Source organism: Corapipo altera, unplaced genomic scaffold (genome assembly GCF_003945725.1).
Source record: "Corapipo altera isolate COAL_440 unplaced genomic scaffold, ASM394572v1 2b, whole genome shotgun sequence".
Lineage (NCBI taxonomy): Eukaryota > Metazoa > Chordata > Aves > Passeriformes > Pipridae > Corapipo > Corapipo altera.
In genome coordinates this window covers 28,836,497-28,854,808 of record NW_020884874.1, presented here as the reverse complement: position 1 = coordinate 28,854,808, position 18,312 = coordinate 28,836,497, and the positions used below count along the sequence as shown (strand labels likewise).

At 41.0% G+C, this 18,312-nt stretch overlaps 1 protein-coding gene across 14 annotated transcripts in view; it reads left to right on the top strand.

Annotated features, from left to right (window-relative positions):
• LOC113942742 (SAM and SH3 domain-containing protein 1-like) overlaps positions 1-7,303 on the top strand; it is a 542,445-nt gene extending 535,142 nt beyond the window's left edge. For all 14 annotated transcript variants that reach the window (XM_027633820.1, XM_027633810.1, XM_027633809.1 and 11 more), the window contains 3 exons: positions 406-1,547; positions 2,111-2,242; positions 3,058-7,303. In XM_027633820.1, the coding sequence (XP_027489621.1) occupies positions 406-1,547; positions 2,111-2,242; positions 3,058-3,318 (1,535 nt within the window). In that variant the 3' untranslated portion in view covers positions 3,319-7,303. The remainder of the gene's footprint in view (positions 1-405; positions 1,548-2,110; positions 2,243-3,057) is intronic.
• Positions 7,304-18,312: the final 11,009 nt, after the last annotated feature.

Genomic DNA, 18,312 nt, shown 5'->3' with positions numbered 1-18,312 from the left:
TCTGCTGTTTCTAAAAGTAGTTTAACAAAGGGGCTGGTGCTAAACCAGTCTTTCTATACTTTCTTGTGCAGGAAGAGTGATATAGGGTATCAGTTCTAACTGTAGGATATTTCTACATGAAAAAGATTAATATGAGCTAAACCTCAAATCTCTGCAAATTGGAGAATAGGAAGGATATTAAGTATTATGAATGTATTTTACTTATGTGGTCACATTTACTAGTTCTTCGCGAATAAAGCTGAAGTTCACAAATACATATGCTTAAAATGGCACTGAGTTCTTGTACCTTTAGAGTTAACAAAGAGAGAATAAATCTTTTTTTGTTTCTTTTCAAAACCATTTATAAGTGATCTCTAATTTATGCTGCAGGGTTTTTTTTTTAATCGTGAACTTACTTGTTTCTAGGTAAAACTCGAAGAACCTGTCTTCTGCCCTCAAAATCAGCAAGTGACCGTAGCTTTAAGGATTTCAGCAGAAACCAGCTATCAAATTATCCCACGCTTCCACTGACCAAGTCAATAGAAACTCTACAGCATGGGGAAAAAGGGTCAGGTTGTGCACATCATGCTCTGAAGAGCTCTGTCCAACCTCCAGCCATCACAGGTCTGAAGAAGAACCGCAGAAGTTTACCAGTTGCCGTCTGTCGGAGCTATGAAACTCTGGATGGACCTCAGGATGTAGATACATGGCCTAGATCTCACTCGCTGGATGATCTCCAGGGAGAATCCAGTGCTAACCTACAGCACACTAGCAAGCAAGTAGGTTCTTTTCCTCAGGATTCACTGGATGTAGCAAAAAAGGCAACTGGCTCTGCCCTGCCACCTCATGCTCATGGAGGCAGCTGTATGGTAGATGACTTCATGGCTAAGCAGAGTAAGGGAGCTGCTAGTTCTCAGAAGGGAAAAGCTAAGGAATTGAACTGCTCTGTAATGGAAACTGCAGGTGAAAAGCCTGCTCCATTCCCCCTGAAAAACTATGAAGCTCAGCCTGCCTTAGTGATGCATCATGCTTCTGAAAATACAAGGATGCCTCTGGAAATACAAAGTAAAGGCTTTCATGACCTTGCGCGGGCTGATTATGCTCCAGTCCTCAAGGGAGGTCTAGAAGCTGAGCAAAAAGGCACAAGTGAGGCAAGAATGCAACCAAAAAATCCTTCTCAACCGCCACCTGTCCCTGCCAAAAAATGCCGAGAACGCCTTTCTAATGGATTATACCATCCTCCCATGACCACAAGTGGGAACCACTCAAGTCTAGAAGCACCATGTTTGCCAGTAAAAAAGACCAGCTCATCCGGTCCCTTTGATTGTCATGGAGTACCTGTCCATAGGACGTCCTCTGAACATGAGCCCAATACCCCTCCTAGCCCACTCCCACCCTGGCTGTCAGAGCTCCCAGAGACTGCTAGTGTTCAGCAGCATATGGTAAAGCTAGGTCCTACTTCAGCAAGGAAAGTGTCATGTAGCAGGGGAATGGATCTGGAAATGGTGATAGAAAACAAGTTGCAGTCTGAAGACATTGATCTTACTGAAGAACCGTACTCAGACAAGGTAAGTGGTAACCATTTCAATGGTTTCATTCTGCTAGCATTCCAAGGGATAGCCTTTCGTTTATTGCCTGTAATTTATTTTTTTTTTGTGAGTAACCAGCCTAGATAAATCAAAAATCATTGAGACATCAGACATTCTATAACTCTGTTTGTCTTTACTATCAGACTTTATGCCTAAAGGAACTCTTCTGTTGTGGGGGACTGAGAAATCCCAGACCTATTCTGAACCTTCATCTTTTCAGGCCACTGGTGCCTTGGTGGACCAGGCATGGAAATGTCTCTTTCTCTGCTGATGTGGGGAAGTAGAGCTGAAAAAGAAAGTAATGATTAAATTTTATGCTTCCAAGGAACTCTAAATTGATAGCATCAATTAGACATCTTTTTTTTGAGGGGAAGGAATGAGTCTTAAGGTCCAGTCCCTCCCTAAGGGATTACTTTTTTCAGTTTTCATGGAACCTCGAGGAAAGCTCCTTCTTGCTCCCATCCTACACTTCTTTTTTGGTCTGTATTGATACACTTCTTTAATTTGTCCACTCTCCTTTGTGTCTGGCTGGGAACATTCAGCACGGTCGCTGTGGCATTCCCGAGGCTTTGGTACAGAGGTACTCTGAGGATTTAGAGCAGCCTGAAAAGGATGTTGCCACAAACCTGGACCAAATCCGGGTAAAGCAGCTGAGGAAACAGCATCGCATGGCAGTGAGTATTTCCATAAACCAAATCTTCTTGTTTATGAGCAGACTTTTAAAAGGACTAACTAGTAGTAAAGGGAGATTCTTGTGAAGTCCTAGTACAAATGTGCTCCCTATATTCATCCAGCAGGTGCAACATAGGTAGAGGTCACTGTAGGGGCAGGATGTACCTCCCCCTGTCCGAAAGGAGGACAGTTAGTAGTTGAAAGGAGAGTGGATATCCCTCTCCTGACTGAGTAATAGTCTTAGAAGTCTAAGCAGACTGCAAGCAGTGGTAACAGATACTTGCTCACTAAGAGTGACATGTATTAAATGCTTCTGTATTGAAATCTGAAAGGGTTTATACTCCTTTTTTATTTCTTAAACTATACTACTGTCCACTCCTCCTAGCAAAACAGGAGGGGAAAACAGTCAAAAACATGGCTTTTTCTAGGAAAACTTGGTCTGTTTGAGAGGTAATAGACAAAATTGGTATTCTCTTGCCTTACTGAGAAATTAAACGTATCACTCTGAAAAGTCTTTTTACTGGGTATTTTTTACTGATCTCAAACTAATTCAGAGTGGCACATGACAGTTACACAAGCAGCTGGATACTGCCCACTGTGTCTGTATTGCCAAAATTATTGCTTCTGTGCCGAGTAATCTTAGCCTTTTAGTCCACACTGCTCTCATACTGACAAATCTGACATGAGAGAAGTTGAAACATCTGCTATGAAACTATACCAGTTTGGAAGAGGGGGAAAAAAAAAAAGACTTGCTGTAAAGGGAGATATGTTTGACATTAAGGGTTCTATTTTCTTTCTGGTTTTTTTCACTCCCCAGATTCCAAGTGGAGGACTCACTGAAATTTGCCGTAAACCTGTATCTCCAGGATTCATCACCTCTGTATCTGACTGGCTGATTTCCATTGGTCTGCCTATGTATTCCAGCCTGCTTACAGAAGCAGGATTCAACACACTGAGCAAAGTGCCTTCTCTGTCACAAACTTGCCTTCAAAAAGCTGGCATCACAGAGGAAAGGCACATAAGCAAGCTCCTGGCAGCGGCAAGACTCTTCAAACCTCTTGATCCAGAAGCAATTTAACATGCTCCATAGTGTGACATTGCCTGGTTGAGAATTCACTGCTTCTTCTTGCACCAGTATTGCTCTAATTGCTTCACATAGCTAAAGGGATCAAGGAAGTGGCTCCCAAGGACAGGCAGATATCTTCTTCAGAGGTTATGAAAGTCTTTGGCAACTGAAGGAGAAGAGAAGCAACCACCAGGTAACATAGATGTGGTACTTTGCTCCCCCCCTCACTCCCATCTAAAGTATTCTTATTTCATAAAATGTACAGGGTTGGCCTGAGAACCAGACAGCTTCACAGAATTAAGGGACCCTTGAACATTTTCCTCAAGTTTGTGATAGTGATACTAGTAAGAGGTCTTCTGTACCTCTAGATTCCAGGTACCTGAAATCAGTCCTAAAGACCAGGTACAAGCCAAGGCGCAAATTCCGTTAGAGGCTGTTTGGCAAATGCCTTTTGTTTATTTTAGTCTAGAACTAAACACAAAGCCCTCCCTGGTCATTCTTTCTGTTGCTTGGTAGAGGTCCCAATACACCACACAGCCTTTAGCTAGGCCAAAGTTAATGGACTGGAATTAGTTTTCAGTGTAGTCCATCTCTGTCACTCCAATGCAACTAACCCATGGAGAGTCAGAAAGCTTCTTTTTATTTGTACAGAGCTGAGGTCATTTTTAAAACTGCTTTCTAGCAATCAGCTTTTTATTTGCCTTAAAATAAGCTTTTAAGCAGTTACCTAGTATTCACTTACCCATATTCACATTTCCTAAGCCTTGTTTCAACCCGTCACCCTTAAGTTGCTCTTAGGGTGATTTCCAGCTGAAGTAGTTTCTATAAAATGCCTCATCATAACACTTTCTGTGTTGTAGAGATGCTTTTACAAATGCAGGGTTATGCTAGGTTTTGATTGTCAGGTTAACTTCTTGTTCACTACCATCTGCATTTACTGTTGTTACTAAACTGTTCCAAGATATACTGCCTTGTATATATGTAACTGCTTTTCATTTTAATCATATTCTGTGTACTGTGTTTTATTGTCAATCATTATGCTGCAGCTTTGACTTGGTATCCTGACCATATTGATTCCAAACAGTGGGTTTCTGCAAATGAAAAATCACTTGCATTGAAAAAGCAAATTATATCCCACAGAAATCATCAAATGCATGGACAAAAAAAATTCTACTATAGTCTCATGAATAACACTGTGATTTTTAGAACAGTTTAAATCCATCCTGACTGCATTAATGTTACTTCTCACTAAAAGAGAGCATTGTTCTGGGAAATGTGGTGCGCCATTTTTCCATGATATAATGATATTTTTCTGCCTAAATCCATGTGAAACTTTCCAGTTGCCTATGTGGCTAATGAAATTTTATTTTTCTATATTGGGTATACATTTTATATACCAAATACAGATTATCATGAATAGCACATAGCCAGCTTATTCTTTGGGGTCTATATTTAGGGTGTCCTTCAGCTTCTTGTAGTACAAATACACCGTGGAAGGCAGAGCAAGCTTACTTTGGCAGGTAAAGGCAGATAGTGTAGAAACCTGGGCACAGGGCAGCATGTGTGACTATTTCCAATATCAGTTCTGATGTCAATTTACTGTATAAAATCAGACAAGGCACTTTGCTATTTGGTGCCTCGGTTATCCCAGGTTCATATTGAGCTAATGACTCCTCATAAAATGCTCCTAGATTGATGCATGAAAAATTATGTTTATTCCAGGATTCTTTACTATATCTGATCTTTTCATGGTCATGTTTTAAGTCACATGAATATGCATTTGACTACAGATGATAACTGATTTGGCTCCTGGTAGAACTGATAGGTGTTAGATTTACTTTCCTCATTTTGAATTTCACCCCTGTCTACTGCACACCATTGTATGAAGGCAACTAATTCGCTGTTGTAACTTGAAATTACTCTCAAGTTAATCTCTGTAATGATCTCCTTGTTGTGTGGATAATCAGCATGTTCTAATATGACAGCATCAGGGAACATACAGCAGAGGTGTTTTGTACAGCTGGTGAAAATGTGGTATGGCCTCACCTTGAGTACTATATGAAATTATGGGCACCACAGTATAAAAAAGACATTAAGCTATTAGAGAGCATCCAAAGGAGGGCCACAAGGATGGTGAAGGGTCTGGCAGGGAAGCCTTATGAGGAGCAACTGAGTTCACTTGGTCTGTTCAGCCTGGAGAAGAGGAGACTGAGGGGAGACCTCGTTGGTGGTCTTCAATATCCTCACAAGGGGAAGTGAAGGGACAGCTACCAATCTCTTCACTCTCATGACCAGTGACAGGACTCGAGAAAACAGCGTGAAGCTCAGTCAGGGGAAGTTTATGCTGGATATGGGGAAAAGATTTTTCACCCGGAGGGTGATTGAGCACTGAACAGGCTCCCCAGGAAGTGGTCACAACACCGAGCCTGACAGAGTTCAAGTGTTTGGACAACGATCTCAGGGACATGGTGTGATTCTTTGTGGTGTCCAGCGCAGAGCCAGCAGTTGGAGTCCTGATGGGTCCCTTCCAACTCACAATATTCTATGATTCTAAAGAAAAAAAAAAAGAAATTAAGTGTTTTTTAAATAATGATGATTTTTCTGTTGTTGGTCTCTGAGGCTTACATGGCAACTATCAGCAAGCAGGAGATGGAAAGAGTATTGAGACTTCCTGGGATTGCTGGCAGGGACAAGAACAGAGTAGAATTAAGTAGACAGCAGCTATACTGGAGCAAGGGAAAAGTCCAAGCTGGCTATAGGCAACAAAAAAAAAAGGAAATAAAATAAATTTCCTCGTGTTGCAGGGAAGGCAAGTCGTATAGTAAAGCTCTCCCGTATTAATTACTTTCCCCACTCTTATTAACAGAAGGAGAATTACCTTCAGGACTAACCTGAAGCTGTGTGCCAAACGCTCTTGGTAAATCCATGCTTTTTAAATGATTATGTGACCCAGGGAAACCAAATCACACCCATCAGGACTAGAGTGAGCAGTCTGAGATCTTTAAGTTCTAGTTTTTATTTTGTTTTCTTTTAAAGACTGTGCTTTGTGGTCTAATTTGAATAACAATTTTAGTTTATGTTTTAATCTAAAAAAAGCCTTAAGCTTCTCAGTGTTTGAGCTTCCCTGCTGTGGTTTCACTCACCTGTGGCATTCCCCAAGCAGGTGAGGTGGTGTGGTATGAGAGCCATAGCCACTTGCATCTTCTTGCAGTCATTCAGTGCTCTAAGCAAAAGTTCACTCATGAACTCTTGGGAAGCACAGAAGAAACCTGCCACTGGAATCTTCTCTGGTCTACTCAGGCTAAAAATGTTTAATATCTGTCCATTGTATCTTAGTAACTCAAATAGCTAATTAAGAATAGAAGCAGCAAACCCAAAATATTACTAAATGTCACCATAACCATAAGCTTTGATCAATAACCCACTGTTGCTACCCCGGTGGCAATGCTCTCATATGAGCCTGGCTTTGGATGCAAACTGGGAGCATGATTAAACATTGCAAACCTGCAAACAGGTCATCATCTCTAAGAGCAGCAATAGTGGTCAATTCACCAAGTCACAGCTGTGCAGTTGTACTGTATTATTTTTAGAATAAATAATACTTTCAGTCCAAGATACTTTTATCATTAATTGACACCCTGTGGGGAATCAAAACTGTCGAGCAAGTTATGTAACAACTAACAAAGTTGCACTTTCTGTATATGAAATCAATATTTAAATAACTTATTTTTCTCCATTTGCTGTTCTTAAATGATGTAAGTAGCTGTAATATACCAGTACTCAATATGTCCTGCAGTTTGCTTCAATCCAAGAAAGCTGTGTATTGTAAAGGAAAAAAAAAGAAAAAACAAATTATGAATGTGTAAAGATTATTGTGCTGTTTCATTTAGCAAAAAAAATGGTTGACGAAAGGGTTTTCCTGTGTATCAAAACTTGTCTATAATTATATGTCATACTGTTCATAGATCAAAAGTAAATAAATTTCCTTGATCTCTCTTTTTTTTTGGTTGTTTTTGATTTTGCTAACAGATCTTCTATTTATTGCTCTGGTAGCAGTGCTCACTGATTTTTTTTGCTTATACCTTGGGCCCTCTCCTTCTAGCTTAACAAGCTTCTAGTTCTTCTCCTTGTTAGCACTCTTGACACGTATCTACAGCAGGAGAAAAAGGTTTTAAAAACAAAATATTGAAAGCCCAGGACTAGAAGCAGTCATCCAAATATGATATGATGTGAATCATTAGTGTCCAAACTTTGTTACATCCTGTGAATGTCCAGCTGCTGGGCTCAGGGAGATGTGTGCAAGAGGTCTCCTAAGACTCCCCCTTGGGAACTTTTCCACTTTGTAATGGAATAATTAAAAATGGGTGGAACCAGAGTAAGAGTATATGAGTACAATGCTCTGGAGCTGTAGTTAAATCGATTGCCTGGAAGAAGAGATTTCAAACCTGGTTTTCAAATGCAGCTCTGCTTCCTTGGGCTGGTGAGGTGCCTCATTCTGGAGAAGGGAAGGTGTAACTGCTGAACAGTCAGGTAATGTCTACAGTCTGTAATAAGATACCAGTGTCCAGGTTTTGGGACAAAGGAGCCTTGGGACATGACTCTTGGCCCTCCCAGCTCACTTGAGTGACTTCTTACTTACTGCTTTCCATTTGTTGGTCTGGTTAAATTTGCTGTGTAATTAATGGGTGTGCTTAGCTGCCTAACAGAGTGCTGCCAGGTCCACATGGCAACAGCTTGAAGTTAATCCTTTGTGGATTTAGCCCTAAGTAACAAGGGTGGGCTGTGTCTGCATTAGCTGGTAACCGGAAGCTTAGCTCTGGAAACGACATAAAGAGAAAAACAAAAAATCTTTTGGGTTGGATCCAGACAGCTGAATCTTCGGTTCCTCTCAGGCAGCGTTCCCACTAGAACTGTACAACGTGGCAAACAGTTCGTGGGAATGAGGTGGCGTGTCAGATGTGAACGTTTAATTTTAGGTCTCCTCTGTGGATACCCCTGGGTTCGGCTGCGGCCCCGGCCGCTGCTGTTGCCGTGCACCAGAGGGCACTGCGCCGCTGGCAGCGGGAGCGCCCGCCAGCCCCGCGGGAATCACTGCAGCTGGCTCACCGACAGCCTGTTTCCAAGAGTCTCTCAAGTAACAAAACAGAACTAAAAACAAAACAAACACTGCACAACATGAAAAGCCAGGGCGCTTGCCATTTCTGCAGCTGGAAGAAGTATTGCTTCCCGTCCAAGACTGCTGTGGTCCAGGATTGCCTTGGGAGCAGCTGAAACACAAAGCCCCCATCTATTGCACTCAGAGTTTTGCTGGTGTGTTTGATCCAAATGTGTGCTAACCGTAGTAGCCCCTGCCAAAACCAACCACCACCACCACCCCCTGACACATACCTATCCTTATTCTAAAGGCTCTCTTTCCACAAGTGTTTCCACCAGAAAAAGAGATATGGGAGAAACGTTAAATTCTTGCTGCTAATACTTAGAAAAAGAAATTTTATCCCTGAGCAGAAGCTTCACATGTAAACCCACAGAGACTTAAAAGCTATGAATATAATGTTACGTATGCCACTAAAGCTACCTCATGAGTCTACTAAAGGTTAATCATTTAACATTCAGGAAGTAATACAAAGCAGAAGTCGTATTAATTCTTAACCTTGCCCTTTTGCAGGTACTGCAGTCTTTCACTCCATGAATGGACATCATTATTTGTTTTCTTAATTGTGCAACACAATTGGCTTTTGCTGATCTTACACCCGCATGACTGTGCTTACAGGTGTAAGTGTACCAACAATGTTCAAGCCCTGACCCCAAAGCTCTGATATTACTGAAATTCTATCATTTCCATTGTTTTTGGGCCTGGCTCCAAATGGAAGAATTTTTGCACACATAAATGAACTTATAATATTTTAACACCAAAAAAACCCCAAACCCTCTTTAAAACTTTTCAGGACATTTATGGAATTAGTATGCTTCCAAGAAAAGTCAGACTAGAACAAAGTCATAGATCTTATTTCAAGAGACCTTGTTGCTTGGCCTGCTGCAGGTGGAGTTCATGAAAACTATAGGTACCTAAGGTCAAACAGAAAGATGGCTGGTGGGATTAGCTGCTTCCAAGACTAGACAGGTTTGAGTAGGAGAGAAGGGTGAGTTGGAATTACAGTTTTGCTCTTCAAACAGCTTTGTTCTTTATTGAATCCAGTCATTTAAGTTCACCGTCTCTGAGATGAGTCCTCCATAGACTTGGAGGTTCTGGGCTTAGCTCTTCCAAGGCAGATCCCATCCCAGGTAGGCAGAGCCTTGCACATCTCTGACAAGTTCTACGTTCCTTGTATTGGCATATACTATTCTGAAATTCTCACAAGTAGCATTTCTTCATTTAGCCACAAAGTGCTTACACAGCTGTGCAAGTTTGTGAAAACAAGACCTGTGTTTATGTCTACAAATCCTGCCTTAAAGGGGACACCCTCATGAATTAGACTATCAATCTACTACTATTTTTTTGCACTTTGGCTCCACTGACTCCTATGGTAATGAACATATACTCGGCAGGTTCTAAAAATGAAAGTTATAATTTTTTTATGTTTATTGAAGTATGAGTAAGCTGTTATTTAATATGAACATTCACTTTTAAAGTCCTGATTTAAGTGGCTCATTTGCAGTTAGCCAAACAGAAAAACCATCACCATTTCTCTGCCTCAAAGAGTGAAACTGAATTGTCTCTCTTGCAAGTTAAGTGATGATTAAAAAAAAACACATGCAATGCCACCTCAACCATCTGGTGAGCTGTTTCTGTACAGTACTAGCAGTGTTACAATAACTTGTCTTTCGCTTTGATGTCCATATGCCAGAGTCCTCAGTGGACTTGGTAGTGAGGGCTGAGGTTAGTTCAACTTGGAGGTGTGTTCAGGTCTTAGCAAAGCCAAGAACTCAAAAGATTGACAGTACTATGCCCTGAGATGTGAGCGATTTTACAGGTAGCACTGGCTACCTGTAATCTGAAAGCAAGATTAGTGATGCTCCTGAGCCCACTAAAACTGTAGGCAAACACTACACATCTTTTTGTTTTCTTTTAGAAGAACTGAATTACCTGCTATCCACAGGAAGACTGTGTTTGCTGATAGTGACAAGCACGACTCCCACCTCCCACCACAATCAGATCTTCTGCTGTTACGGAGTGGCTCAGCCTGCACTTGCTTATGAACATCAAAGCATGAGCATCACAGAAGGTGCTTTGGATTCGGAGCAGTGCAGTTTCTGAAAAGCAGAAGAGTGGCTTAGATCAAATTCAATTGCACAAATAAGTGCTTATGTGTTTAGTAAAGTCATCTAATGAAATAAGAGGCTCAATTCATTAAACGACTTTCTTTTGAGAGACACTTTTTTTAGCCCCCAAGGGTTGGATTTAGAACATGCCTTGAGACCAATTGCTGCCTTCTCAGTTTTCTTCTCCTCAACCTGATGACAAAACAAGAAAGGATTTCAGGTTGCTTTCTGATATATATGGGAGTGTGAGTCAGAAATTTGCCTTTGAGCACAAAGGAAAACCTCTGGAAGGCATTCAAAAATTTGGGGGGGGGGGTGGTGTATTTTAGCAATTTGATCAGTTGTGTCTTGCTTCAGGAATATGGGAGGCTTTTACCTGAGTCTATGAGGTTAAATGCAAATTCACATCAAAAGCAATGGCTCAAGCTCCCATGCGATACCTGTCTGTGTGTAGATATGCCTCCCCTGGAGCTGACAGATGTCTGCAACACAGTGTTTAACCTTGCAGGCAAAGCTTCAGAGTCATAGATGCTTCCTGGCCAGGAACACATAAACAAATTTTTCTGTGCTTTTCTGCATACACAGTAGACAAATGTTCAGCCTCATTCCTTGCATCCTTGTCGGCTGGATCCTACTGCATTCTACTGTCTTGTTAGTTGTTCAGCCTGTGAGAAGACCAAAGTCAACATTTTGTTCAAGTTCTGGTCGTTGTTTGGTGCTCACTTAATTGCGTTCACAAACAAAAGTGGCTCTGTGATCCCTTGTGTAAGCAATACCAGAGGTGTAAAGTGGCATGGTGAAAATGCAGCTAACATGACAACTGATTTGGTGAATACCTCATCAGAGCCTCACAAAGATCTCATATTCAACTGGGAAATAAAGGTGGGAAAACAAACCAACCAGCTGGAAACCTTTCAAGATGGTAACTATTTCTGCTCATTTTTCCAGGTGTAGCTACTTTGCTGAGAACTTGTGTTAAGTTCTGTGAAGTCAAGATGAAATATGGAGAAGAGAAATTCAGTTCAATCAGGTAATTGAGAGAGCATCCATCCCAGATGCACTCCTCAATTCTGAGAAATGTTGCTTCTGCTACCAGGAGCATTGGGTCCTGAGGCACAAGCAGTAAAAGACTCAGGAGAGCAGCAAGTTGCAGCAGTTAACAGTGAAGTCCCACAGACACTTTCTTCTTGATGTAAGTGAAGTAAATCTAGATAAATCCTATTTAGAGCAAACTGCAAAGATCTGTCGGGTTGCACCCTGAGGCTCATGCAAGGTTTGCACAGTGCCAGAGTAGGAAACATTTATTTTCCATTATTTTCAATATCAGCCCCAAAACAGTGTTCCTTACCTCTGTTTAGTCCTGTGTGTGCTGTGGGAATAACATTTACAGGCTCTACCCGTCTTCTTCCTTTGTACCCTCCCAAGGTGTGCCTGAGCCACCCAAGTACGGCAGTCCCTCCAAGCAGCCAAAGCAAAAATCCAACTATGTGGTAGTCTTGGCATGTGTTTGCCCTGGCTGCTTTAAGGACAGGGGAAAGAAAAAGGATTAACCAGCTCATGGAACAGCTGAGGTGGTAGTGAGGCTTACTGGCAGAGACTGGAGGGAAAGAAGAAAGGGCTGGATGAAGAAATTAGTGGAAGGATGGTGAATGTCATAAAAATAAGAGCAGTATTTCTTACCTTCTGCAAACACAGAGGTCTCACATTCTCGGATGTGTATTTGGTGTGAATTAGGCAAGGATGTGCCATGCATTCAATAAGTTAGTCTATGCATATATTTTTCAAAGAGGAACTACCTAAAAATATATGAAGAATTTAAGGAAAAGAGGAAAGTCCTCACTTATTTCCATGTGTGGGAACTATGTGCTGGTATCCCCTAGAACAGGCATCTCATGGCTACGGACAATTGCCACTGGACAAGGTGAGACATCAGGCTCTCGCTGTGGACTGCTGTTCTATGTTTCTGAGTTGTTCTGATCAGGCTGTTGCTAGCTCCAAATCACAACATCCAGTTCATCCTTCCTCACACATAGCAGTGGGAATATAAAATAGATTATTAGTTTTCCCAGACATATAGTTTCTTCTTACTGGCTTAACCTATAAAGAAAATAGCAGCTACAAGGTTTGTCATCACCTTTGCATTAACTACCTCTAGAACCCAAGGGCTTTTTAAAAAACAACCAAACAAAATCCAAACAATGGCAGTAGACAGAATCAGCAACCACACTGCTAGCAAACCAGTTACCAAAAAGCCAGTGTGAGCATGTCTGAACCATATTTGCACAGAAACTCTGCCACTTCATGCTGTTATCTGCATCCCATGCAAACCCTCAGTTTCCTTCAAACTCCTCTTTGATCCAAGGTGGAATGCGAATAGTAATTGATGTCTGCTACAAGGCTCTGACGAGACAAACTGTTCTGAAGGGTTGTTGCTTCCATCTCTGTTACATAAAAGTCAAATATTTTACAAAAGGCCATTTTTGCCTCTATCAGTCCATACTTTCTGAAATCCATACTTTTTGAAATCACAAACGTTCAAAACCAATGTATAAATGAAAGGATGAAGAAAACCTATAAGGACTTATTAGCAAAATATACTTGAATCTCTATTGATTCACTGCCATCCCTTCACTTTGTTGCTCTCTGACTTGTTACCCTTTTCCACAGAAGGATGTGTCCTACCTCCCTCCAGGTAACCTCACTGGACTACAGGGCTCTCTGCCTGCATAGCCCTGAGCTGGGACACAGACACGGGATGATGAGAAGCACTTCAGCCACCTCTGTGTCATGCAATGCACAACTGGTGGCAACTCCCTGATCTCCCTTCTGGTGCCCCAAAATCCATACCTCACCTAGCTCCCTGCTCTGAAGGGAAATACCATCACTTGCACCCACCCCAAACCCCATGAAAGGCTCTGGTGACCTGGGCATGTTGGACAGGTGAGTAGCTAGGCTGTCAGCTGAGACAGGGTCCATGCCAAATTTGACATGTTCTGTGAGTTTGCTCTTACCGTGACAATCCCAGAAACGGCCCTGCAGCAATGTAAATGAGCAGACTAAGCACAGACACTGTTGCACAGCTACCTTCTGAAGAGAAGGTCAAACCTTCTGGAGAGAAGGGACAGCATTCAGCAAGTTCTGTGCTATTTTTTTTTTTTTTTAACACAAGAAATACAACACTTCAAGAGCAAGTATAATCCTGAATGAGAAGATGCCAAAATTTACATTTTTACCTCCCAAGTCTTCTAAAAAAATCCATGTAAGAGACATAACTAAAACAACCAGCAGCCATTAAAGACTTTAAAATCTTGCTCTTCTCTGAAAGGCACTGCCATTTCCACATTCACTTCTCAAGTCTTACTTGTTCTGATGTTCTCATGCTGACCAGCAATATAATAAAACACTACTCGAATAATTCACTTGGATAAAGTTTACAGTCCAAAGTTGGACTCAGAATATATAACTAAAGCTCCCACAGACCTATATACAGAGAAGTGTCTCCACAAGACTGTTTTATTGGCCAAGTGCTGGATTGCCATCTACTGGAGAGTAAAGAAATAAAATCCAATAAACAGCTACTTCATAGTGAGGAAACTATGTTGCCTGTGCTTTTTTTGCTTTAACTTTCCCTGCTTCTGTACAAGTCTGTGATGGCCTATAAAATTGTTTCTCTGTTATGGTAAACAACTTCTAGTCTTTGCTATCTTCAAAGTTAGACCACATAAATACTACTTTTATAACTAGGCACTTAAAAATTTTTCTAAAAAGTTTCTTCAAAATAAGCATATATGGTCCATTTCAAGCTGGAATTACTAGATAAGCAGCAAGTAAAAATGCTGCTAAAGATTAAAGCTTTCTTAGTTTTGAGCCACTTTATTTGTGTGACCTTTGTGGTCTTGCAGTTGTAAGAATGGTTACTGGATAGCTAAATAGTATTACTACTGAGAGATAAATTACTACTGCTAGCAGAATTTATGCCAAAGGCAAATTAAAGTGAAATATCTATAACTTTTTCCCTCTGTTGATCTCCTTTTGCCTGTGAAATCAGCCTGTGTAGTTAAACCTATTAATATACAGTAATCTCTTGCTGCCTTCCATTTATTTTTTTTTAAAGACCATAAAGTCAAATGTTCTTAAAAGATAGAGAGAACAACAATTAAAACTGGTGGTACAACCTCAGCTCGCCCTACAAAGTGTGCTATAACTGCCTTGATGAGCTGAATGTGTTTCCTGTAGGATGCTCCTTTCATTAACTGCAGAACCTGACCCTGCATTAAGAAAGAGGTTGTCCGGGTGGTAGATTTAAAAGAAGGGGGAAAAAATAAATCTATAGGACTGTGGACTGCATTACTGAGGAAACTTGGGGCAGATGTCAAATGAGGTAGATATGTACAGTAACAGAAAGAATGGTTTCATGGCTATGTCGGTTGAAACTGGTTTGAGTCATAGAAAATATGAAAAAAAAATCCATACTTTATTTAAAAAGACAAAGATTATCGAAAGATTGGCTGTATTTCAAGAAAAATATGCTACAGCCACCACAGCTCTTCTGAGTCCTTCTGCCCACCAGCACCTCATCTCCATCTTTCCTTATGTCTGTCCTTTGATGATCCCATGTTTTCACTCTCTCTTTCTCCTCATGACCTCTCCTTGCTTACCTTGTCATTAGATCATCTATTGAGGCACTTGTTCCAGTCTGTTCCTCTCTGCTAAATACCACAGCCATGAATGTTTCACTCAAGACAACTTATTTGCTCATTGCTGCTAAGGCTCAACAGGTGCAGCAGGAGAAACACATTTTGGGGAACATCCCATCCAGATCCTGCAGCATTATGGCAAATCTGTTGAACAGATTCACATGGTGCCCAGTGGCTGCAGCCAGCATCAAGATTCACTTTAAACTGGATCATTTTCAGTGAAAAACAAATAAAATCTTCTCATCAGTTAAACGTTACATTTTAGCAAGTAAAAGATCACAGAAGTGATGAGACCCAGGCCTTGCCAGTAGTTGTGATACTAAAGCAATGAGGTAGCAAGTGCTCAGTGAAAATAGGCGAATAAGTGCAGTTGAGGGATTATTGTTGTTGTTGCTATTACATCATTTTTCTTAAATGGTCGAATGATTTTTCTTAAAGGAGAAAACAGATCAGTCTGCAGCTTAATCAGGGGAGTCCAGCCTCCCAGGTCTGGACACTAATATGTATTAGAATAGTGTTTATTCCATTTATTTGGGGATTTCCTTTTCAGGAGTAAGTACATCTCTGCTAATCTCCTTTCCTTGAAAACAAAGCATGTATTGGTTTTATTCTCTACCTCTAATGCAGGGTATGCTGTGTTCTTTCTGAAGAAAATATATCACACCATCTGACTTTGGTCATATTCCACTTTACAGCAACCCTTAAGAGAGGGACAAATCTCAGTGTTGGGCAATGTATGACTGGAAGTTAAAAATAAAAGTGTAACACTTTGCTATTAGTACATTTGTCCTCCAGACTCCAAGTTAGGTGATCAGCCTATTGGTCCAATATTCTGTGCAGCAGTTTGGATATTTTTCCATTTTGATGATACTGTATTTCTTGAAAAGAGACAGAAAGCCAAACAGGGTGGGGAGCTGGGGAAGTTTCCAAGAAGCTCTGAGAGACAGTGTGAAAGAGACAGAAAATTCATAAATAATAGTATATTACTTTTTTTCCAGTAAATTTTCTGAGGGTCATTAAAATAAAAAAAAGCTCTGCAATTCATTGTCATTCAATAACATTTCATGTGGGTCTCTCCAGCCCAGGGGTGCAGGAAAGGGCTGTGCCACAGCAGCAGCTCATCAGAGCCCCATTAGACACCAGGTTTGACACGAAGGTGCCAACCTGGGGAAAGTTCCATGTCTGCTAAAGCACTTCCCTGTCCTCAGATCTAGAATTTGAGCTTAACAGTAAATGTTTGTCTGAAAATGAGTGTTCATGTTCTCATTGCCTCATCCTGAGTCAACTCATACCTCCCTCTGTGTTATAGATAGCAAAGCAATTCACCCTGGATAACCAGCCATGCCTCTTGCAGAGGGAGGAAGAGAATGAGAAGTCTGTGAACCACTTCTTGCAAAACTTTTTAATAGTCTTATTCAGAGATTACAGCCAAGCTTACATGTCATTTCTGTAAATTTTGTTACTTTCTCTTAACAACAGTAAAACATACTGATATTCTTCAGTATACTTCCATGGGCTGCCCTGAACTAAGGCACTTATTTTGTCCATCCTAATCCATCAAAATCATAAAACGACCTATTGCTGGCCCTGGTGTCATAATGAAGCCTAGCACATAGCTTGATACAATTACCCAAGCATGGTTTTGTGTATTTATTTTTTGTTTGTTTATTTATTCTGTGCATCCTTTGCCTTTGGTGATGTGTCTTGAGGACAAGAAGACAGACTTTTTCCACCTAAAAATATGCACATTCAGCCTTCGTTATGCACAAACAGTACTCGTATTCTGTAGCTATCCTCCTCTAGTTCTTCCAGGGACTCTAATAACCCTAGCCACTGTCTTTTCATCCCCTGCTCTCAGTACTTTCCCTTCACAATATTAACCCTATTTTAGCCTCAATTGTCTTAAAAATTAACCACATGAAGTTCCTACCCCTGATATGTGCCCTTCTTCCCCAGCCATAGCACTAGACCTACCATGCAGACTGCTCCTGCCTTCCTTATGCCTTTGGAGGGGCACCTTTTTAGGGTGGCCTGTGTTTTGGGCAAACTTCACTCTGCACTAGGAGCGAAGTTCCTAGTCCTCCAGAAGAGGACATTTCTGGACTTGCTGTAAGGGAAATGTGGGTCCCAGCAAAGCAGTGGGGATACTGTTCTTTCGGCACAGTTATCTGAGTTAGAAATACATAATTGAATAAATTTCTTCCTAATTTAATAGTTATGAGGTTTGCATGTTTATCTATATCTTGTCTACTGAATGTCATTAAGGTCATTGCTATCTCAGAAAACAATGTGTCGGAATTAGAGGCAGCACAGGATGAGGACAGGGATGGTCAGTGCAACACAGCCTTCCTATGAAGAGAGACTAAATAGCTCTGAGGTCTGAATGGAGATACTAAGACTAGATGGAATGAAAACCAGTGAAATGATGATGGCCGGGGAAAGAGTGCATGGAGAATATTTTGCTCAGGGTTTTCACAGTGCAGTGAATAACTGATATTAAAGTAACAAAAGGAAATAATTGTTCATGACTGTGTAGTAAAATTGTGGTGTTTCTTACAGCAAACTGCTTCAGAAGCTACAAGAATTAATGAATTGGAGAGATTGTGGAATATGGCTTTGTTTATGGCTGATTATGGTGTGTGTGCAGGCTTTAGATCAGGACATATTTAAGCTGCAGGGAGCTGGAAGATTGTACAAGGGAAGAGATTGCATACTCTTTTCACATAATTAAGATTCATCTGAAAGAAAGATATCACCGTGAATAAACCTTAGTCTGACCTAACACAACTGTTCCGAAGTTAATGCATTTGGGAAACCTACTGGTAGACTGGAAGGTGCAGCTTGTGCTGTCTTCCTTGTATCTCATTTTTTCCATGGTCCAGACCAGTGGTAACATCATGGATTTAGCCACAGTGGTCAAATATAAGATTGCTTTTCTTTTGGCTAAGAGCAATCTACAGTACCTCAAATCCCAGTTTAATTGCCCAGAATCCTTTAAGGATTCAAACGGATTAGGAAACGGCCTTTCCATTAAAAACTGAGTTGTTCA